Source organism: Camellia sinensis, chromosome 14 (genome assembly GCF_055761805.1).
Source record: "Camellia sinensis isolate YWXY chromosome 14, ASM5576180v1, whole genome shotgun sequence".
In the NCBI taxonomy this organism is placed as follows: domain Eukaryota; kingdom Viridiplantae; phylum Streptophyta; class Magnoliopsida; order Ericales; family Theaceae; genus Camellia; species Camellia sinensis.
The window spans coordinates 27268547-27289815 of NC_138974.1; the positions used below are offsets into that span (position 1 = coordinate 27268547).

Genomic DNA, 21269 nt, shown 5'->3' on the forward strand with positions numbered 1-21269 from the left:
AACTTTTACTTTTTTTCATTTTACATAATCTTATATTCAATTGAGATCTTGTTTGATAGATCTCGTCGAGTAGTTTTCAAAAATCTAAATTTTATAAAATAAAAATAAAAAAGGATGTGTATTTTGAAAGTTATGGAATTTTAAAATTTTGGAACATAAAAATAAAAAACCTACCATACAACAAGCATGTTGACGAAAACAAGTATAAAGTCATCATGAAAAAAGTATTTAAGGTTAAAAAAATTCCTTCCTAGAATACAATTCCAAACATATAGGACTTATCAAATCACAAGAATTTCCATAGGATCTATGACTAAACAAGTTCCTAAAAAGGGGCTTTCTGCTAATTTTCTCTTTTTCATGAAAAGGTAAAAACGTAATTTCTCCACAATGTTCAAATTCGTAGCAGTTTCTAAAACTTTCACATCTATCCACATATTATTAATGTGCAGACAGATAAACAAATTATGAACAAATGATTTTATTTTCTAGAGAAAAGATACAAAAACATGCACCGTTAACTTTCAGGCAGTGGCAAGCAAGCACCAATATTTTTTATTTTTTTTGATTAATAAAAGCAAGCACCAATATCAAAATGAGAATAAAAAAACAACGCCCAATTAGTACACAGTAATGTGTGTTTGGGAGGGGAAAGATTGGGTACGCACCTAACCTTTGGCATAGTACACAAAGTGGTTTCCCCGTGACTTGAACCCATAACATCAAGGTTATTAAACCAAAGTTTTACCATTGAACTAATGGTCACCCCCTTATCAAAATGAGAATGTATCTCCAAATATAATATATAGCTATATGCCTATGAACATAAAATAAATGCAATAAAACAATCCTCCTGATAGTGATGCAATAACTCATCAAACTTCAGCATTACTGGCTTCAATGCATTGTCAGTCAACCAATGCTTGAGCCATTTGATAAAGCATCTACCAAAACAGAAGAAGTATGTGATTTCCTTATTCAGAACTTCAACTTCTTAACCTTCCAAAGCTTTTGTTACGATACAAATATTATATAAAAATTTTAAATTAAATTAAACATTTATTTTTTTAAAAAAAATTAATTAAATTTGTTAAAAAAAAGGTACACCCAGTGTAGCCCTCGTTAGATGGGGTCTGAGTGGGGGTCCCCAGTTTACTGTAAAACAACAAATGAACAAGATTATTCAAACGGATTGTGTCAAACATAAAATTTTAACAATCAGAAGTAACAATTACCATAGCTCTTCAACGCTGTTCTGTAAGGGAGTACCAGTGATAAGCAACTTGTTCTTGGTGCTAAACTCCTGTGCAAACACAAGCATAGCATACAACAATAACTACCCAAAGAAAAATATATGCATATTGTAAATAAAAAGTATACCAAAAAAGTTTTATTGGAAGCATTGCTGTACCGAAAGTGTCATATACAATGAAGCCTCACTATTCTTTAACCTATGAGCTTCGTCTACCATAAGATAGCTCCACTTGATTTTGGATAGCACCATCTTATCCTTCAATAATACTTCATATGTAGTCAACAGAGCATCAAACTTTATACCTCTGCCACCTTTCTTATTAGTGTAAAATTCATATTGCTGACAAACCTGCAATCGAAGAAAATAATTAGCAAAACATTACTAAATTAAAATTCACAAAAATATTGGGAAAAACAAATAAACTAAGACTCTGCAAAATTGCAGTTATACTAATTAATCAAAATCACATGTCACAGTGGGAAAAAATATAAATATCCTTTATGCAACATAAAAAAGCTCTATGTAACTTCAAAAAATCCCAAGGAATACGCTATAGATAGGAAGTCCACTATAGCAAAAACTGGTAGTCCTTCCATCAGCGCAAAGTCCTGCCCTTGGTCTTCAGACAAGGCACGCCAGTAACTTCTACTCTGAGCTGAATGCCCTCAACAGAGTATCGAAAGATCACCATTCCCTAATTCACCAACTATAATCACTTGGAGAGTGGCAAGATCTTTTATTCTGGTTGAGTGTGATTTTTAATCAACCGGAAAGCCAAAATTTCAATACAAACTGACCGGTTTGCTACGTTACACGGACTCGGGTGCGGGTATCGGGTGCGGGTGTGTATCTAAGGGTCAGGCACTTCAAAATTCAAAATTAAGGATACATGAATATGGATTCGAATTAGGACGGGTACAGGGATACGTTAAATAGTTATTTTTAAATATATTTATTATATGAAGATGAGTTTAAAAAGTTTAAGGAATAACAAATTTTATTAAAAAAAATAACAAATAAATAAAAATTATAAACATTATTTTAGACATAAAATAAATTATATTATATATGATAAAATAAATTATTTTAATTTTAGACATAAAAGTTATGTTATTTATGATATATTATATTATATAATATTTTTTTGAATAAATAATATTATATAATATGAATAATATTATAATAATATAGTTTATATTACATATAATTCAAATTATATTAAAAAGAAGAGACGGAGAGAGACTGATTAAAAAAGAAAAAAGAGACAGAGAGAGAGAGAGTGACTAAGAGACGAGAAGAACAGAGATGGAGATCAAGATCGAAGGGGAAGACGAAGGAGCACAATAGATCGACTTCGCAAATCAACTTCGCAGATCAAGCTTCGCAAATCAATCAACTTCACAGATCGATCGATGCTCTGCAACCAAGTCAGATTAAAGTCAAAGGCCAGGTTCTCTTCTTGCTCTCTCCTCTTTCTATTCTTCTGCCGTATCCGTTTCTAAGGAGCCGTATCTCGCACCCGTGTCGTGTCATGTCGACACGGGTACCTTTGAAATTCCAAAGAGTCCATGTAACATAGCCGGTTTGTGATGAAACAGCAAATTTTTTGAACATTGGGCCAGCCCCTTGTCTCATCAATTAGGATAGCTACATCAGACTCCAACTAATCCATTAAATTAAATATTAAATTCATCTGTGCATGTAAACAGGTCTCCTATGATTCCAAGAGTGGAAGCTTGTTTTAAAATTCAATTATCTGCAATTGATGCATCCACACACTCTTCTACACACACCTAAAGTATGTGACAATTTTATGATTCCAAGATTTTAATGATGGGAGTGGCAAAATTGCTGTTAGAATGTCCCACCCTAAGAACCGATATAAGACATGCCAACTACATCAGCCCAATCTGATAGAGATTTAACACTTAGAATATGCGTGAACAAGAAATGAACTATGAAAGAGAAAAGGCAGTTCACCTACATGCGACCACTAACGTACGAGATTATTAACCATCATTGACCCACTCCAAGTTCATTGACAGGGAGATCATAGTGACTGCCTACATCCAATCCAAAAGAAGTGGTAGCTGGCAGCCACTTTGGCCCCTGGTCACCTCACACCAGCCAGCGCCTACCTCCAAATTACAAAATCCATATGGACCTAACATTGGTGCCCATTTTAACCACATTTGACAGCATTTACTCCTCTCATAGATGCTAAATCTAAACCAGAGAAACCTCAAACCCGAATGTTTAAGCCTCAACCATAATCTCGTGCACAAGAGTACAACAATCATTACAATGGGAAATGGATACAACCAAACCTAAATTGATGATTGGTGATAATAGATTAGAAGGATGATTCTGAACTATCAAGATTCTAATGGCAGCAAAGGAAAATAAGCCCTAGGAAGAAGAAGAAATAAGGAACTCTTCCAGATGGGACGATTCAAAACATTTAGAAAAATAACTTTCAGCAAAATATGTATATATATATATAAACATGGACCATGTAAAGGCAGGTTTGGCTCAATTGAACATCTGCAGAGAAAACAGGAAAGCTTCTGTATGAGATGATTCAAAACATTCACAACAGTTCTGGTACATAAGATCAAAATAGTTCTACATACTAGCAGGGTCAGCACCATTAAATATCTGATGATTTCCCAATAACATTAAGGACTTGCACCAAGCAAAGACTAAGATAGAGACCTAAGCACGACAGTGCCACAATAGAAAGAAAAAAAAAAATGCAATAAAGTTAAATTACCAAACCCATCCACGAAAAAATGTAAAGATCACGCACATACTTATCAAATAAAAAGTAAACAAAAAGGCCTCTAATTTCAACATAATCCAAGGATCATTGACATTATATCCTAATCAGTGCTAGAATCACAACCAAATCACCAAAAAAGTATGACACACCTCTCGGCTTGCTCGAGTTCCAACATACACAATAACATTCATGCTAGGAAGCCACTTTTTGAATTCTTTTGCCCAATTTGACAAAGTTGATAATGGTACAACAACAAGAAATGGCCCGTGAATTTGTTGAGCATTCTGTGGGAAGAAAAAATGATTAAAAACTCAAAAGAGGCAACAGAAGTTAGCAGCAGACCACTGACATGAGTAAATTTATACCTGTAAAAAACCAAGCATAGAAACAGACTGAACGGTTTTACCAAGACCCATTTCATCAGCTAATATGACATTAGTATCATTCCTCCAACTGTGCTACAACAGAGGTACGAATTAGCACAGATTTCCAAACCTAAATTGAAATACAAAATTCCAGTATCAAATACCTATTTTCAAACAGAATAGGCTCTGTGATACCTGTTAACAAGAAAATTCAAGCCTTCAAGCTGATAATCTCGAAGTTTTCCACCCTTCAACCATTCAGGCTGTTCATCAAGCTTCCTCAAACTTGCTAAAGGACAGAGAGTGTTTTCAAATTAACTAATATCTTTTCAGCATTTGAAAAATAAAGAATGCAATGATGCAGATAACACTGAAATTGAAGAAGAAACAACAGAAGGGGAGGTAATGAAGGTGGCTGAAGCTAGCATATACTTTCTTGTGTATGCATCAATTATGTACGTATAATACTGATGTTGGCAAACACAAAATGAAAACATAGCATTTCCCGACAACCAATTCATTGCTTACACTTCTTTCTTCCTTCAACAACAACAACCCAAATATATATATATATATATATATATATAAAGCAAGTCAGAACCAAAGTTATTGAGGATTGGTATTAAGCTTGTAGCATGTGATGGTATCAGAGAACAACCAAAGTTTGCAAGTGAAATCCTAGAATGTTAATCTTGACAACAGAAAAGCACATAATATCAACGAAGGAGATGTGTCAAAAACGTATCAAGGATTACAGTTGAACATTCCACAATATAAGGACAAGATGAACCCCAAAAGCTGAAGTAAACAAGCAGAGCCAACATTCCAAGAATAACAGACCTTTACTCTTCTTACGCTGGAAATCCACCAATTTTCCTTGTATACTCATTGCAGCTTCGCGAGCCTGCTTACACAATAAAAAAATAGAAACCTTGATTACCATAATCGTGCTACATCAATATCCCTGCTCAAATTTTATAATTATGGCATATACAAACAAACTGATTGAATAAAACAGCAAGTACAACATTGATTGAGAATGACCCATGACAAAAACATCAGAACCTATTATACGAAGTATACAATATACATGACATATGTTAAACTCATAATATTAATGAGCTTATAACAGAAGTGTAATGCTTCTCTCCAATGGCCAATAATCTTTTGTTTGTGAGTGCAACGAACAAAAATTTCATGGTGCCCATAAGAGAATATACACTTATTCAATGAATCCCAAACTACAAAGAAAATACAACTCCATAATAGATGAAAACTATAGGCAAGTCATACACGAGGCACTCCAACAAAAACAACCACTCTACAAAGACACCAAGAAATAAAACTAACCACCGAACATCAATCCACCCTCAACTGAAAATCATGAAAGAATTACTCTTGAAATTGAGTCGAACATATATTCAAATCACCAAATTGAGAACATTAAAAAAACCGGTATAGGATTTCAAATTTCAATACTTGAGAAGCATGGGAGAGACTTGGCCACAAAAATCCATTCAAAGCTTCAAGGAAGGCTTACACCTTATGGAGGATAAGCACATAACATAAGGAAAACTAGAAGTGAGAGATTTTTGTGAATGTTGCCTTTGGAAAAAGCATTGTACAGCTAAAAGAATAATATACTTATACTGTGCCATTGTTGCCCATTTGATAGAAGAGATGGTAAGTGGACGAAAATTTGCTTGTTGGGTATTTTTATCGGTTCTCAAAAAGAGAAAAAAGAAACTATCACAGAAAATTTGTTTGCAGACTGTTTCAGAATACTGATTATGGAAAAGAAAAAAAATTTAAACACCCATTTTTTATGAAATACTTTTAGGTTGTCATGAAATTTTGAAAATTGTTTTAGCACAAAAATAAAAATGATATAAAAATGATTGGTTCACAAAAAACAGGCAATCACTAGGACATCCATTTCCATTTTCCTATAAATATTTCCCATTTTCTCTTTCTAGAACCTCTTCATATCTTCTTTTCTTCTTCTCTTCTTATCCCATATTAATTTCTACACTCCTCTCTTTTCATGTAACAAACCAAATTTTCTTTTCAATTCTTGAGTAGGTCCCAAGATTCACCCAAATCCTCCCTCAATAAAGTCTACAAGTAAAAAAAAAAAAATTTAATTAAATTGAGACATAGTACTTCAATATGCCAAGTTGCCAACCTAGTTGCAAGGATGTGAGAGGAAAGAAAGGGGGCAGGAGTTGAAATTGTACAGAGATTCTCAATGAGAATGTATCCTACAAATTTAGGTGATTACAATGTGAAAGCTTTCCATCACCTCATCCTCAAGGTTCCTTTTCATAACTAATATGAGACACTTCCTCAGAATTCCTAAGATCTAGATTCAATTATTCACTATGATCTATAAGGCCACCACAAATTTGATATCTAGACAACTATTTTCCTCCACTATTGCATGACAACAATGCTGGGTAAAGTTTTTGGACTGTTTATCCATTTCCAAGTGTGAGACACATAGGCTCCGTGCCATTTCTAGGGGACAGACCACTTAAAATTGCATTTTAGGATTTCTCATTTGAGCCAAAACTATCTGAATTTGATCTGTGTTACTCCTATGAACAACTCACTTTACACAGACTGTTGAATTTTCCACCATAAAAAGTCTACCCAATGAAATTGACACATTGAATGATGGAAGAACACTCCCCATCAACCAAACAACAACCAATTCACCTTCCACAAACTTAAACAAGCCATAGAATTATAGCATCCAGTTAAAAATGTCCTATATTCTTTGTTTTTGTTAGAAAGATCTTTACTATTTGGAATAATGGTTGAAATTTTGACATGCACACATATTCTTCCTGCATAGCATGCTTGCAGCTACAAAAATATATATATATATATATATTTATATTTAAAATAAAAAAATAAAAATAAAAAACTCCAGCAGCTTGTTTCTTTTTTATTTTCATTCTGTATTTTGGAGGAGCCATATGTATTCATTAAACAAAACAATGTTGTTCAGTAAAAAAATGAAAGGTCAATAAGAATATGACCAATATGACAAGAAGCAAAACCCTTCCAGGGGACCCCTAAGCTTCGGAATTACAAATGTAAGTCAATGAGGTATAAATTATGCACCACATTCCACACCATGCAAAATTCCATGCATGAAAAAGAGATAATGACTTAACACAGGTATACAAAGCATGAGATAGGCAGCATTAACAAATTAATGCAAATACCAGCGAGATTGACAGACATTTCAACACCGATATCAAGAAAAAAAACATTGGCACACACAATTAAGGACCAAAACAGCACACATATTAATCAGTATGCTACCTTGTACTCATTGATAGCATCTTGAGCAAACGCAATATCAACTTCTTTCTCCCTAGAACAACACATCATCACCATCATGAGCATTCAAGTTTCCATTGCAAATTATAATAAACAGTACTTGGAAGGAGGAAATAAATAAATAAATAAATAACATAAAGGAGAACCAGAAAAATTGTGACCATCTGTTACATACCCCCCAAAAAAAAATAATAATAATAATAATGGGATTGAGTTTATTCATTATGAAGATACTACTACTTCACTACATGAGATAAAGATATTCATAAAACTTATTCATCATTAGAGAAGAAGAAGGCTAAATAATATCAGAAAAGAAAAAAAGGTTACATAGTACAAGTCACAATAGTGATGAAAATAACATATATTTAATATACCAAGTTGCCTCAGCATAAGACAGTCCTCGCCACTTGACTAAATACTCCGGAACCATATCACCTGAACTATCCTTCGTCACTCTGTCTGCAATTATTCTCTCCACCTGAGCATGCATTAGTAGAACAGATTACAGAAACCTCAAACCAAGAGAGATAGAAGGCAAAAGATGACCATCAAATAGAATCAACAACAAAACCTGACTATTTAGCTTGATGATGTCCAAGTCCATTTCCTTGCTCACATCATTGACCTCAATCTAGTTATTTGATACATCAATAGAAGAACACACAGTCAGATAACAGATTTATTTCATGAAAACAGTGTAAATATTAGATAAAAATGTTGTAATATGAACAAAAGACATTAAACTACTTCAAGATTCTTGAGCTTAGACCATGAACCACTTATAGTTCAAGATTAAGTACAGGGCCATATAGAAGCCAGCCTCTTAAAAAGAAGCATTTTGCTGGGTTTTCCAAAGAAATATCTAGAATATGGAATTGAATTCCAGAAGGTATGCAGATGCATGTAGTCTCACTTTAAAAACATTCATATGAACGTAAACAGTTGAGATAGAAGCTTGGGGCTCCTCCAAGCCAAATCAGTAAGGCCACCAAATATTTCTGCATAGGTATCTTCTTCCACATGGAGATCAATTTATATCAGAACATCCTATGATTACATCGAGGTCCAGCTTTCAGCAGCTTTAAGCCAAAGAGAAATACATATATCTATATATATATGCATATAATACACAACAAACAGAGATGAGAGTGTGTTTGCAAATTGAAACACTCTTCTGGGAATGACTTTTTTCTTTCTTTCATAGGTATTATTCATTATTCTTATTATCTTCTTTATCTTCAACTTGTTCTGAGATGCAATTCAATCTAATTTCTAATCTTTTAAAAAAGAAAGCATTGCTTGCCTCATATTTTTAAGTTAAGATTTTCTCTCAAATTCATCCCTTTCTTATTTTCTCACAGGCACACTAAACCAACCAACCACCCCCAAAAAATATATGTATATAATATGAAATATATATCAATTTCACTTCCCACGCACCCTAGCTTAAGCTAATTACACTCATGGTTATGGAATTTGGTGGTATATGTACACACAAACTTATCACCACAAGCATGTACAAAGCATGCAATATTTAAATGCATGTAATGCACCACTTTCACATCAAATCACCATGGATAATGGGGCTAGAAAAGCTCAAACATTGGATTACATGTACAATGGACAATCCCCACTTTGGAATAACTATCCATCTATTTCTAGGGTTACTCGACTTAATAATGACTACACCTGCAATTTCTTCACAAGATCAGGGATCAAAGGTCTGCCTCCTACAGGAGGAACTTTACAATTAAGTGAATAAACTTTTCTGACAACCCCATTAATATGGTCAGTTGTAAAATGGAACCCATAAGATGTGCCAAATGAGCTTGAAACCATAATTTCTAATTGGTTCAGCAACAAGTTCCATTCACAAAAACGTATATCAGGAAAATTGTTGATTTCATGTAAATTTTCACTCTATTTTTTTGGTCAGGTGTTTCAGTGCACATGACTTGAATATAGATTATAACCTGCATACTTTGAAAGCAGAGATGGAACCTCCAGACCATTTCTTCATTTATTTAAGCCCAATTATACTGCACCATGGGATGACGTTTATTGCAGAGAAAGATTTTCTCAACACTAACAACAACCCGCAGGTGTGGAAAATGTTACATTACAGAAATGCAATGAATATCAGGATATTCAAATTTCAAGGGAGGTTGGATTTGACTAATATCAACTGGGCTATAATTTAACATATCTATATTATTTTTGCAAGTGCCGACCCCATTTGATGGGACTTAAGGCTTGGTTTGGTTCGGTTTGGTTTATATTATTTTTGCAAGTATATTTAACCTCCTTAACCTCATGTACTTCACACTTAAGAAACCATCAAAATATGATGTCCATATGTTGGGTTTCTATGAGATTAAACTTTCATTCTTTCCAGAGTTTCAGTGATGCGACTCACTTTACAATCATCCACAATTAACAATATAACTTGCCAAGCAATGAGTAATACCAACAATGTAATCCAAAAGACTGGAAGTCTATAATAAACCATATAAGCCAAACTAGGGCAAAGCATGTCTACTGGGATCAACTTGCATCAAATAAAATTGAAGAGACCATAACAAATCCCTTAAGCCAATCAGTGGCACAATGGTATGCCATGTGGCTTCAAATTTCACAAACAAAAAAAGTCCAACACTTCAAATTGGCTTTAGTTTAAAACATCACTTGGTATTCAAATATTTCAGTTAATATTTCTTAAGGAGCTGTGTGTCCTCTTTTCAATCTTGTTTTTTCAATGAACCAACTTAACTTCCTTATAGGGGTAACGATCTGGGTTCCCAGTGCTAAAGTGTCATTCATTGAAAGTTGAACATTTAATCTAGGCACAGTGCTGGAAATGCAAAATGTGGCATGCCATATCAAAAGACTAGATGTCTCACATGATCACATCACTTTCAGGCACGTGTGTATTAGTGATTAAGAAGAAAATAAATTCCAAAAAGAAACATATCAACACATACATGTACACTATGAAGCATGGACACGCCGGAATAGGTGCTGTAGCGGTATTGGACACGGGGACATGCCGGGGACACGGGTAGGGCTGCAAATGAACAGAGTGATTTGTGAACAAATTCGAGCTTGACTCGGTAAGGACTCATTCGAACTCGGTTCAGACTCATTCGAACTCGGTTCGTTAAATTTTTATTGCGTTCGAACTCAAGCTCGTTAAAATCTTAATAAACAAGCATAAACATACTAAAACTCGGCTCGTTACCTCGACTGCTTTAATATTTATTTAAATAATAGAATAAATATATTATTTATATTAAATAACGTAAAAATATGTATAAACAATAAAATAAATATGTTATTTATAAATTTAAATAATGTAAATGTAAATAATAGCTAAATTTATTTATATGTAAATAATACCTAACTATAGATAATACATTTATATAATAGTAGTGGTAAATATTATTATTGTGGTAAATATTATTATTTTGGTAAGATGTTGACTTTTCAATTAGTATGTTTATATATATTGTGTATATAATTGTATAATCAAAGTTTTAATTATAACTTTAGTCTCATGCGCAAGTATGAATTTATAACTTCTTTGGCTTGTTAAGGCTCGTGAACAACCTCGAACTCGAGTCAAACCTAAGCCATCTCGACTCGAGCTCGGTTCGTTATATTTTTATTGAGCTCGAGCCTGAACTCGTTAAAATCTAAATAAATTAGCCCAAACATACTAAAGCTCGGCTTGGCTCGGTTCGTTTGAAGTCTTTAATTTTTTTATTTTTTTTATTTTTATTTTTTTTCCAAGGGACATGCCGAGGACATGCAGAAAGAGTCAGAACAGAAGAAGAAGAAGAAGAAGAAGCTAGTTACCTAGTTCGTCGGACACGCCAAAAGGTATGTCTCTCTCTTGCCTCTCAATCCATCATCTCTTTCTCACCTCTCAATCGTCTCTCTATCTCGCCTCTCGATCAATCATCACCTCTCGATCAATCGTCTCTCTCTCTTGCCTCTCACCTCACTCTCTCGTCTCTCTTTTTTTTCTTTGATCGACTCTTGTCTCTCTCTATCTGACCTTTCGTTTCTACTTTCTCCTCTCTTCCCTTTTTTTTTTTTTATCATTTCTGATCTTTTTCTCTCTCTTTTTTATATTTATATATTTTATGTTTTATATATATACATCTTTGATTTAAACCCTATTTTTTATATTTATATATTTTTCTATTTAATTTTTTTCTTTATAAGTTTATATCTTTTTCTATATTTGTACTTATTCTAATATATTTGTTAATTTCTTTATTTATTTTTTTAACTTTATAAATATAAATGTTAGTTTTTATTAATTTTGAATGTTTGGTAACATATTATTAATTTATGTAGCAAATATATATAAAAAAATTGTCGTGTCCCCCGCCGTGCCCGTGTCCCTATTTTTTAGAAGTTGTTGTGTCCGTGTCTGTGTCCATGCTTCATAGCATGTACACATTAAGTGAAAGCAAAAACTATTGTATAACCATGGGAAAATTTTGCAGAATGAAAAACAATACTTGTGCACATATAAGTAAAACCGATACCCTTTTATATCAACATGGCAATTTTTTTTTGCAGTCCCTTATTTTTTATTTGATATCAAGAACCCCAAGGATTTGACATAGACATAGTTAATAGCTGACATTACCTCTTCCCGTGAGACTGTCTTCCGATATGTCACATCTTCCATCACTTTTTTAGTATAATTTATAACCTTCTTAAAACCACTAAGCTGCAAATTCACAGAAGAAAAAAAAAATGTGAGTGGCATATATAGCTAACAAATAAAAGAAAAGAGGCAACTAGTTTCAGTCCAGAATAATGCAATACGAACATTACCACCAATAACCAGTAATTACATAAAATGGTATGTTAGCAAGAAAAAGATTTAAGGCTTACATTTTGAAGCTCAGAAAACGATTTCCATTGACAGTGCAGATGTGACTGGCCTTTCCATTTTATTAAAAACTCCATCTCATTCCAATCTGGTTCAGAGTCAAACAAGTGGGTTAACAACGAAGGTTCCGTTGACTTGTGATCCCTCATAGCATCTTCGGCTGTGCCCTTTGGCTGATGCCACAACACCTTTTCAATCGAGTCAGCATCTTCCTCTTCAATCTCCTCCTTTTGAAAGAAATAAATAATTATATCAATAACATTGTTTTGGAAGAACTGAGAAATTACTATAAGATAGACTCATAGAAATTCCACAAGAAAAATATTCACATTAAAATCAAGTATAATAGATGTCAATTGTAAAAAATGCACACAGAATTAAAGTACTTCTTGGAAAGTGGCCAACCAACACAATACACAAACAATGACAAATCTGTTCCATTAGATTGCTATTAGGGTTTAAATTGACAAAATTGAAGACTCAAGGTTTATTTGGTTAGAAGGCTCAAACTCTAGGGTTTTTTTTTTTTTTTTTTTTTTTTTTTGTAATTGTCCCATAGAAATTTCACTATAAAACTTAATCTAACACGAGGAATAGAAAATAGAATGTAATTCACATACATACATGATACATCCAACAATATATTAAATAGTAACACCATACCTTTTGGCTCTTCTTTTTCTTGCCTTCATCAAGTTCTTCACTTTCTTCACTTTCAGCATACGATACTTTCCGTACTGACCGAGTTGAAGTTCGTACTTCATTGTTTTTGCCACTTGCAGAAGTGGAACGCACACCAATGCTTTTGCGGGGATGTGCACCTCTCCTAGTCATACTGCTAAAATCGTCATCACTATCATCCTCCGAGTCCTTTGCTGATGAATCTTCCTCTTCAAATAACATTCTACCTCTTTTTCGTCGATTAGATGAAGTAAATGATTTATGTTCTCTGGTAGACTTTATACTATGTCCACCCCTACCTCGCTGCCTGCCCTTGGGTTTTTTATAATTGGCATCATCTTCATCTGATATATCTAGATCATCATCATCATCATCTCCACTGTTATCGCCTCCATCAAAATCTTCTCCATCCCAGTCATCATCCTGATACCAGAAAAACACTATAAGTTAGTTTGCTAAAGTTCAAGTTGCACCTTATAATCAAACGCAAAACCCATGGTAGTCATAGAGTATTGTGTTCTGTCAGAACTCAAAGCCAGGAACTGATAGACAAAATATTTTTATACAAGTAAAAACTGAGAGAAAAATATAGAATTCTATTCAACAGAATTTATACTGAATAATTGGACCATCAAAAAGGAAAATGGCAAAGACAACAACAAAAGAAAAATAAATGCAACAGTTACTGAACATTCAGAGATTCACCTCACGTGCAAGAAGTAATGATGTAAGAAACCAAAAATCTTTTCAGTGGAAATAAAGAATATGCAGCTTGAGAGTAACCAATAAATAAGAACACTGGGAAGGGGGAGAAGACGAGGATGACAATATAATTTTTTAATAAAAAATAACAGATAGAATAATGGTACAAAAACCAAAAGCCATAATACTAGCAAAACAGCAATTAGTGACTTTAGTCTATAGTATACAGCAAGTTACTTCAGAATGATTATTGAAACATTTGGGAACCCTCTTTTTTAGCCTAAAAGCCAAAAGATCACTAAAAAGCCAAAAAACAACAAGCTTTCAAATCATACAAAAAGTCAAGATTCATTTCCCTTCACCCTAGTTTTTACACATCTTTTCGTAAAAAGTCAAAAGTCATTCCCAAACATATTAGTTTCTTTCATCTCATATTTTAGCCAAAAGTCAAAAAGCCACTAAAAAGCATATTCCCAAATGAGGCCTAAATCTCAAACTTGTCAGAAAGCATTCTTAGTTTCTGTTCTATTGAGCTACTTCCTCATCCACACAAAAATTAATGCCTCTGCCCTAAGCAGCACAGACAACTTCTACAGAGGTAACATGTCGTGTCGGACACGACACAACACTCATCTGACACTTCCCAACACTTGGACACACATAAAACTCATTACAAGTTTGAATAAAATAACTTGAAATCCAATTATAAAACAAAAATAATGTAAATTTATACATATTCTCCTCTTCAGACTATAAAAGTTATTATCTTTGACATAAATATTCATAAATAAGACATATTATAATTATTTATCCTTATATATGCCATATAATAAAAATATAAAATGATATACTTTGCAAGTCACCCCCATGTATCGCGTCCTACAATTTTTGAAAATTTATGTGTCGGCTTGTTGGTGTCGTGTCCATATCTGTGCTTCTTAGCCTCCTCCACTTCTGCTGTTTTTAGCAATATCAAGGCAAAATGCTCCAAAGCCCCTTCATGAAGACTACATATAACCCTAGCTCTTTCTTGTCACATACTGCCCAAAAGTTCTCAATGACTACGCAAAATATGAGCATCTAAACAATCTTACAAATTGGAATCTATTAAGTCGTACAATTTTTGAAAATTTATGTGTCGGCTTGTTAGTGTCGTGTCCGTATCCGTGCTTCTTAGCCTCCTCCACTTCTGCTGTTTATAGCAATATCAAGGCAAAATGCTCCAAAGCCCTTACATGAAGACTACATATAACCCTAGCTCTTTCTTGTCACATACTGCCCAAAAGTTCTCAATGACAACGCAAAATATGAGCATCTAAACAATCTTACAAATTGGAATCTATTAATCTCATAAAGTTGACTTGTTAGCAAACCATTCACTGCCTAATGTGCTACTCGGAGGCCTCTCTTGAAACATTCAAAACAATAATTACACCACCAACCATCTTTATACATATACACACACATATAAGAAGAATAACAATTTAAAAGGCCTATTATTCCACTATGTGAACAGCTATCCGCTAACATTATTTAACCCGTCAAGCTCATATGACTAATATAGCATCCTGAACTCGGCATTACAAGATACTGAAGTTCTGAGCAGCCAATATTTCTCCTAGATTTATTATGCCTCAGCTAGGCATATCAGCGTCGAATTTGTAATACATGAATCGTGAAAATCAATTCAGTGATGAAAAGTCATTTGTGTTAAAAGAACTCTCCCTCTGTAAATGAGCAGAAGGCATGTGCATGGAGCACAAGTGGTACTTCGTGACTTGTTGACAGTGAGTCAACATCCTTTCGTCACAACTAACAGGCACACTGTTTGAGTAGGTCATTTTGATCTCTTCTCCAAGTCCTGATTGCGCATCGCCCAAGCATCCATCAAATTCAGTTGTGGCATCCACCCACCCACCCCAACATAAAGAGCAAATACTAATGAGCAAACCCACAAAAAAAAAATGCAATAAAAATACAAAATCCAATCTTGCCCCAAAAAACCCTAAGCAGAGAAAACAAATGGGGAAAAAACAAAAGAAAAATCCTGGAGGATTTTTTTACCGATAAAAAAGATTCAAACACATACGACAAATCCATAAAAAAATAGCACCCATTTTTGCAAGGGATCACTTCTGAAACAGGATGCACATTGGTCAAGAATTTAGTGCGACGTATTAACTGCCAAATTGCATTACATTGCCCAAGTATCCATCTTGCTATAAAAAACAGGTGAACATCATTCTTCCCCCCTGAACTATGGTGTTAGTTAGCCTTGGGTATTACGCAGCTTACACATGAAAATGTTCAAGACAAACTTAAGTGTGGTTACTTCACAACATGCAAATCCAGTTGTCAACAGTCCAAAATAGGTAACCTCACTTATTCCATAAGATAAAAAATTCTACTAAAAGAATTTCTATAAGCCAAAGGAATCTAGGCCATAAAGTAAAAGGAGTTTTTCTAAGTAGAATTGATTACTACGAAATCACTAAGGTGGTATGTAGACGAGGAGTGGTGCCTGTTAGCATCCTCCTCAGTATGCTCCTCTCTAAGCTATAGCTACTTCATGTTGGCCAATGAAATACTCACAGCAAGCAAAAAGGCCAAAAATCACTTGAAAAATATAATCCAAAACTCTTGAGTAGAGGCATCTAGAGATATAGATGGTTGCCAACATGAAATAACTCCAGTTTCGGAAACAACTAAATTCAAGATGACTAGCCCCTCAAACACATGGAAAAAATTCAAAATTCACATTAACTACGTCTGTCCAGCCACAAGGCAGACGTCATTTATAAAGGCTACAAGACATATGACTTTTAAAGATGCCAGTAGATCCCATTCAACTTGGATTGTCCATGTAAAGGCCACCAGAACTGAAATTGATCCTTCCAATCAGAGTCCACATTTTCACAACAGTGTGGCAAGGGTAAGCAGTAAAAGAGCACGAGCACTAACTTGCAAACCAAACCAACCCCAGAGTTTTAAGCACATTTACTTCTCCAACCTGATTAACCAGCATTGGAAGAAAAGAAACAGATGCTAAAGAACTACATGATCCAAGTCTAAGATCCATACTGCCCCTCGCTTGTCTAAACCACACTAGACATTCACCAGCAAACTTGTGAGAGTACAAATTCAACACCAAAATAAATAAATAAATAAGTAACAACCACCACCACATCAAAAAAAGACATTGTGAATACAGTGTTTTGAAAAGGGAGCCCAAGCAAAAGCTAATGCAACAAGCAAGCCAAGGTGAAGCCTTAGCATCTCAAAAGGCATGAGGGGATGCGACTTGAATGAGAAGACCTCACCATAGGCATAAGTGTGAGGCACTCGAGGTAGTGGGTTTGTTTTTTGGGGATTATGATTTGATCTCAGCCATGCACTTTTTAGTTGTAATAACATCTGGTTTTACATGCATGTCAAATCATAGGTTATGACTAGGGGTTGCATCTTTAATTAATTTTTTGGTAAAGTTTAGAACTTTTTTTTTCACTTTGACTATGCAGCTGATACTTTCAGCCACTGGTGGGTTCTGAATTATTTGCTAAGTAGTTAATCAATTATTTTGTCTTCCTATGTTTCCAAATGTAAAATGTTAATGCGTGTTGGACATCTTATGTTTTTGTTGAATATTGGTGTTTGAAATGTTGAATTTTGTTGGATGTTATATGTTTGTTATGGATATTAAGTATTTGGAATGTTTTATGAAATTCTTGAGCTTTGTATTTTTTTTTTGTTTTTTTTTTCCGAATATATATCCTTAGTGTTTGCCTTGTCACATCAGTTCGCTTCTCACTAAAACTGGTCATACAACCATAAATACCATCAATGTGCCTGCGTTCACAGGCATTAATACAGTGCAGCCACTCACCTCACCACTACATTACCTTCCTCTACTAAAACCAAAACGCAGTTTAGCAACTGTATGTCCACCACCATCATCACATGCCGAAACTTTAAAACACCACTCACAATGGAAAAAGCTTCATGAACATAATCTGCCTTCTAAAACTACAAGTAAAGAGGGCGGTGCTTGTATCATATACTAAACAAACTGAGTCCACCCAATAGACGTATAGTTCAAAATTATTTATTCCAAAATTTTAACTAGTACAGTGTTTTGACTGTAAAATACATAATTTACATCTTCTTGTCAACATCTCTGAAGATTTCAACACAATTCTTAAGAATATCCTTTATATAACAGTTTTGATTTTATATATATATATATATATATATATAACACAGAGTATAAAGATTCAGAGACACTAAAAATGGAAAATAAGAGACAGGGAAGCTGCTTTGCAGTAAAATAGGTTTTATCAGTATTATAAACCAATGCTAACCCACAGACATCAGATAGGAAAAAAAAATGTAAGAACTGAAACATTAAACCACAGAATAGACAATGCATGTATGAAGATGAAATGTATTGATTACAATAATGTAAATGCTAGATAAATTCACCCAAAAATGCCATGTATACAATGCAAACATCAAGAAAAAGTGAAGAGCACAATATCAGTAAACTAAAGGTATCAGTTACAATAATACATTTTTTGTTGCTGGTCAAAAAAAAAGAAATTGTGATAACCTTGTTTCCCTTGTGACTTTTTGTGTCACCATAATCAGGATTAAAGTCAGCATCATCAGGATCATCCTCTGCCACAACAGGAAAACAGACCATCAATACCAACAATTATGAAGAGGCACCATATTATAAATTAAAATATATATATATACTCATAATTTCACACACCAATACCCATACACCATTCCACATACTTTCAACTATCTAGTTTGGGAAAAAATGATAATGTCAAAACAGAATTACCATCTTCCTCATCATCATCATCTTCATAATCATCATCCTCATCATTATATTCTTCGCCATTTGCAGTTTTCGAATTCCTAGCCACATTGTTGTTTGCAGCAACAGACCTTGACTGCAGCTTCGAATTAAAACCACTTGAATGGCTTAATGTTCTGTAATGCAATGAGTCACTCTGATCATCTCCATCCTGCTCATAGTAATCATCAGACAACATCTCATCAGCAGGGACATCAATTTGACCCCTTCGAACCTTATCTGCTTCCTTCTGCCCATCATCACCTTCTGACCCCGATCTATCTTCTCTTCCATCTAATGAATCTTCTTCAGATCCATCCTCATTTTTATACTCGGATCCGCTTTTCGACTCCTGCCCAGATTCCGATCCAGCACGAGGCCGCATAGGTTGACAGTCCTTCCAAAAGTTTGAACCCCATTTGGCAGCCATAGCAGTTCTCTTTCCAGAAGGCTGCAAATTCGATGTTCCACTATTGTCTGCAGCTGCATCATCTTGGTGCCTACTTGCATCATCTGGTTCACCATCACTTCTATAGTGGCCATCCATCTTGATTTCAGAATCTTTATCACTTGAAGTCCCCTCTATATCTTCATTTCCTACCATTCCATGCATTCTCTCCATGGTCTCTCCCTGGCCTTTGTCATCCAAGGCACTCTGTGAAACCGTTTCATTAGAGTAGTTCCTAAAAAAAGCCATGTTTCCTTTCACATGGAACACACTTCAATTAGACTTTACTATCACTTCTATTTACAAGGAAAGTGCTTCAAATGGAAAGCAGTAAACGATCACTCGATGCAAGACTGTTAATTCCTTTACTATCACCTAAAATTCCCTCCAATGTCTGAGCAACAAACAAAATTTAAATTGGGTCAGTCAATGAAACCTCATTAACCACTGTTACAATTCTAAATAAGCAGAAACTACATCTAAACAGGCTTAGGCAATCAAATAAGCAAATTGATATTAAATTGTAAGCATTTAATGAACCAAACACTGTATGACAACAAGTGAGACTTGAAATTCAACTCAAACACATAAAAATCTTCACAATACTGATAAATTCAAATCAAATCTAACCCGAAAGGAGTATCGAAAACAGTTCAAATGAGGCAAAGACCTAAACAGGACATTTCTAGCAAAAAACAGAACAAGGTTCAAACACTCTGCTCCCGAAAGTCGAATTCCAAGACCAAACAATCAAAAGATTCAACGAAATCCGATCCACATAATCGAAAAACTTAAAAATGCCAAAAATAAAACCAATTCTACTGTGAAAACAATGGATCGCTCACTAGACTAGCAGAATCTATTGAAAACGATACAACTTCAACAAAAAACAAACAACTCCATTAGACAAGCCCTAACAACGAAAAAACGCTAAATCTAACATCACAGCCCCAAAATTGGCAGTAAAACGAGACAATCGATTGAAACAGAGAAGCTGATGATTCATCCGAACACAGACTCACCTTTCTAGAGAGAGAAAGTGACGCGAATTAGGTCAAGATTGAAAAAGAGAAAGAGGCGCGCAGGTTAGTAATCGCACGCACAATCAGGCGGCGAGGCAACGCCGGAAACTAACACGCCGGCGACGGTAAAAAAAATCGATGAGAAAAAATAAGTTTTTTTTTTTGGGTTTCGAGGGATTTATATTTATGCTAGATTTCAATCGGCGGCGGCGGTGGCTAATCTGCGCCGGGGGTGAGATTAACAGCCGATGAGTAAGGAAAACGACGAGCTCAATGGTGATTTACGATTTACCGGTCGATGATGTCCAGAAGAGAGAAAGAGAGAGAGAGAGAGAGAGAGAGAGAGAGAGAGGGTGGGTTTCCTTCTAGAGAGAGAGAGGGGGGGTTATCAGGGAAAAATAGGCTTCGCGAGGTTATTTTTGTTTGGAGAGACGTGTTTGTAGATACATTCTCTCTCTTGTGTGCGTCTAAGAATGCTAGTCTCCTTTCAAACGACGCCGTACGGGTGATTGGGAACCAATAGGGTGCGACCGTTGTGGCCATTATATGGTTGCTGATGAATCGACGGTATGGATTGCCCTGAGTTTTTGGATTAGTCACGCGGCTTTGAGGCCCATTTTGGGTTGTTTTAATAGGACAAATTTGTAAAGATGGATAAATCAACATTGACACGACTTATAGGTTTATTTTTAAGCATTTTTATACAATAATTTCAAGTTTTATATTTTAGGTTAAAATAACAAAACAATTTAAAAAATAATATTATACTTATTTATCTGTATGTCTATTGTCGTCCACTTATTTGTCTATATATCTACCTATTTATCTAATCTATCTATTTATTTATTCATGTGTTATTTATCTATCCACTTATTCATTCACGTATTATC

General features: G+C 34.5%; 1 protein-coding gene across 3 annotated transcripts in view; it reads right to left on the reverse strand.

Annotated features, from left to right (window-relative positions):
- The window catches only part of LOC145788655 (protein CHROMATIN REMODELING 5-like), a 39374-nt gene extending 18568 nt beyond the window's left edge, over positions 1–20806 (reverse strand). The window contains exons 1-15 of one of the 3 annotated variants that reach the window (XM_082906165.1): positions 20380–20806; positions 18895–19751; positions 18655–18722; positions 13329–13769; positions 12668–12892; positions 12417–12500; positions 8328–8387; positions 8131–8234; positions 7736–7787; positions 5243–5306; positions 4598–4691; positions 4403–4490; positions 4187–4321; positions 1412–1603; positions 1236–1303 (exon numbers count right to left, since the gene is read on the reverse strand). In XM_082906165.1, the coding sequence (XP_082762291.1) occupies positions 1236–1303; positions 1412–1603; positions 4187–4321; positions 4403–4490; positions 4598–4691; positions 5243–5306; positions 7736–7787; positions 8131–8234; positions 8328–8387; positions 12417–12500; positions 12668–12892; positions 13329–13769; positions 18655–18722; positions 18895–19606 (2387 nt within the window). In that variant the 5' untranslated portion in view covers positions 19607–19751; positions 20380–20806. The remainder of the gene's footprint in view (positions 1–1235; positions 1304–1411; positions 1604–4186; positions 4322–4402; positions 4491–4597; positions 4692–5242; positions 5307–7735; positions 7788–8130; positions 8235–8327; positions 8388–12416; positions 12501–12667; positions 12893–13328; positions 13770–18654; positions 18723–18894; positions 19752–20379) is intronic. The other 2 variants (XM_082906167.1, XM_082906166.1) reach the window with 2 other exon arrangements.
- Positions 20807–21269: the final 463 nt, after the last annotated feature.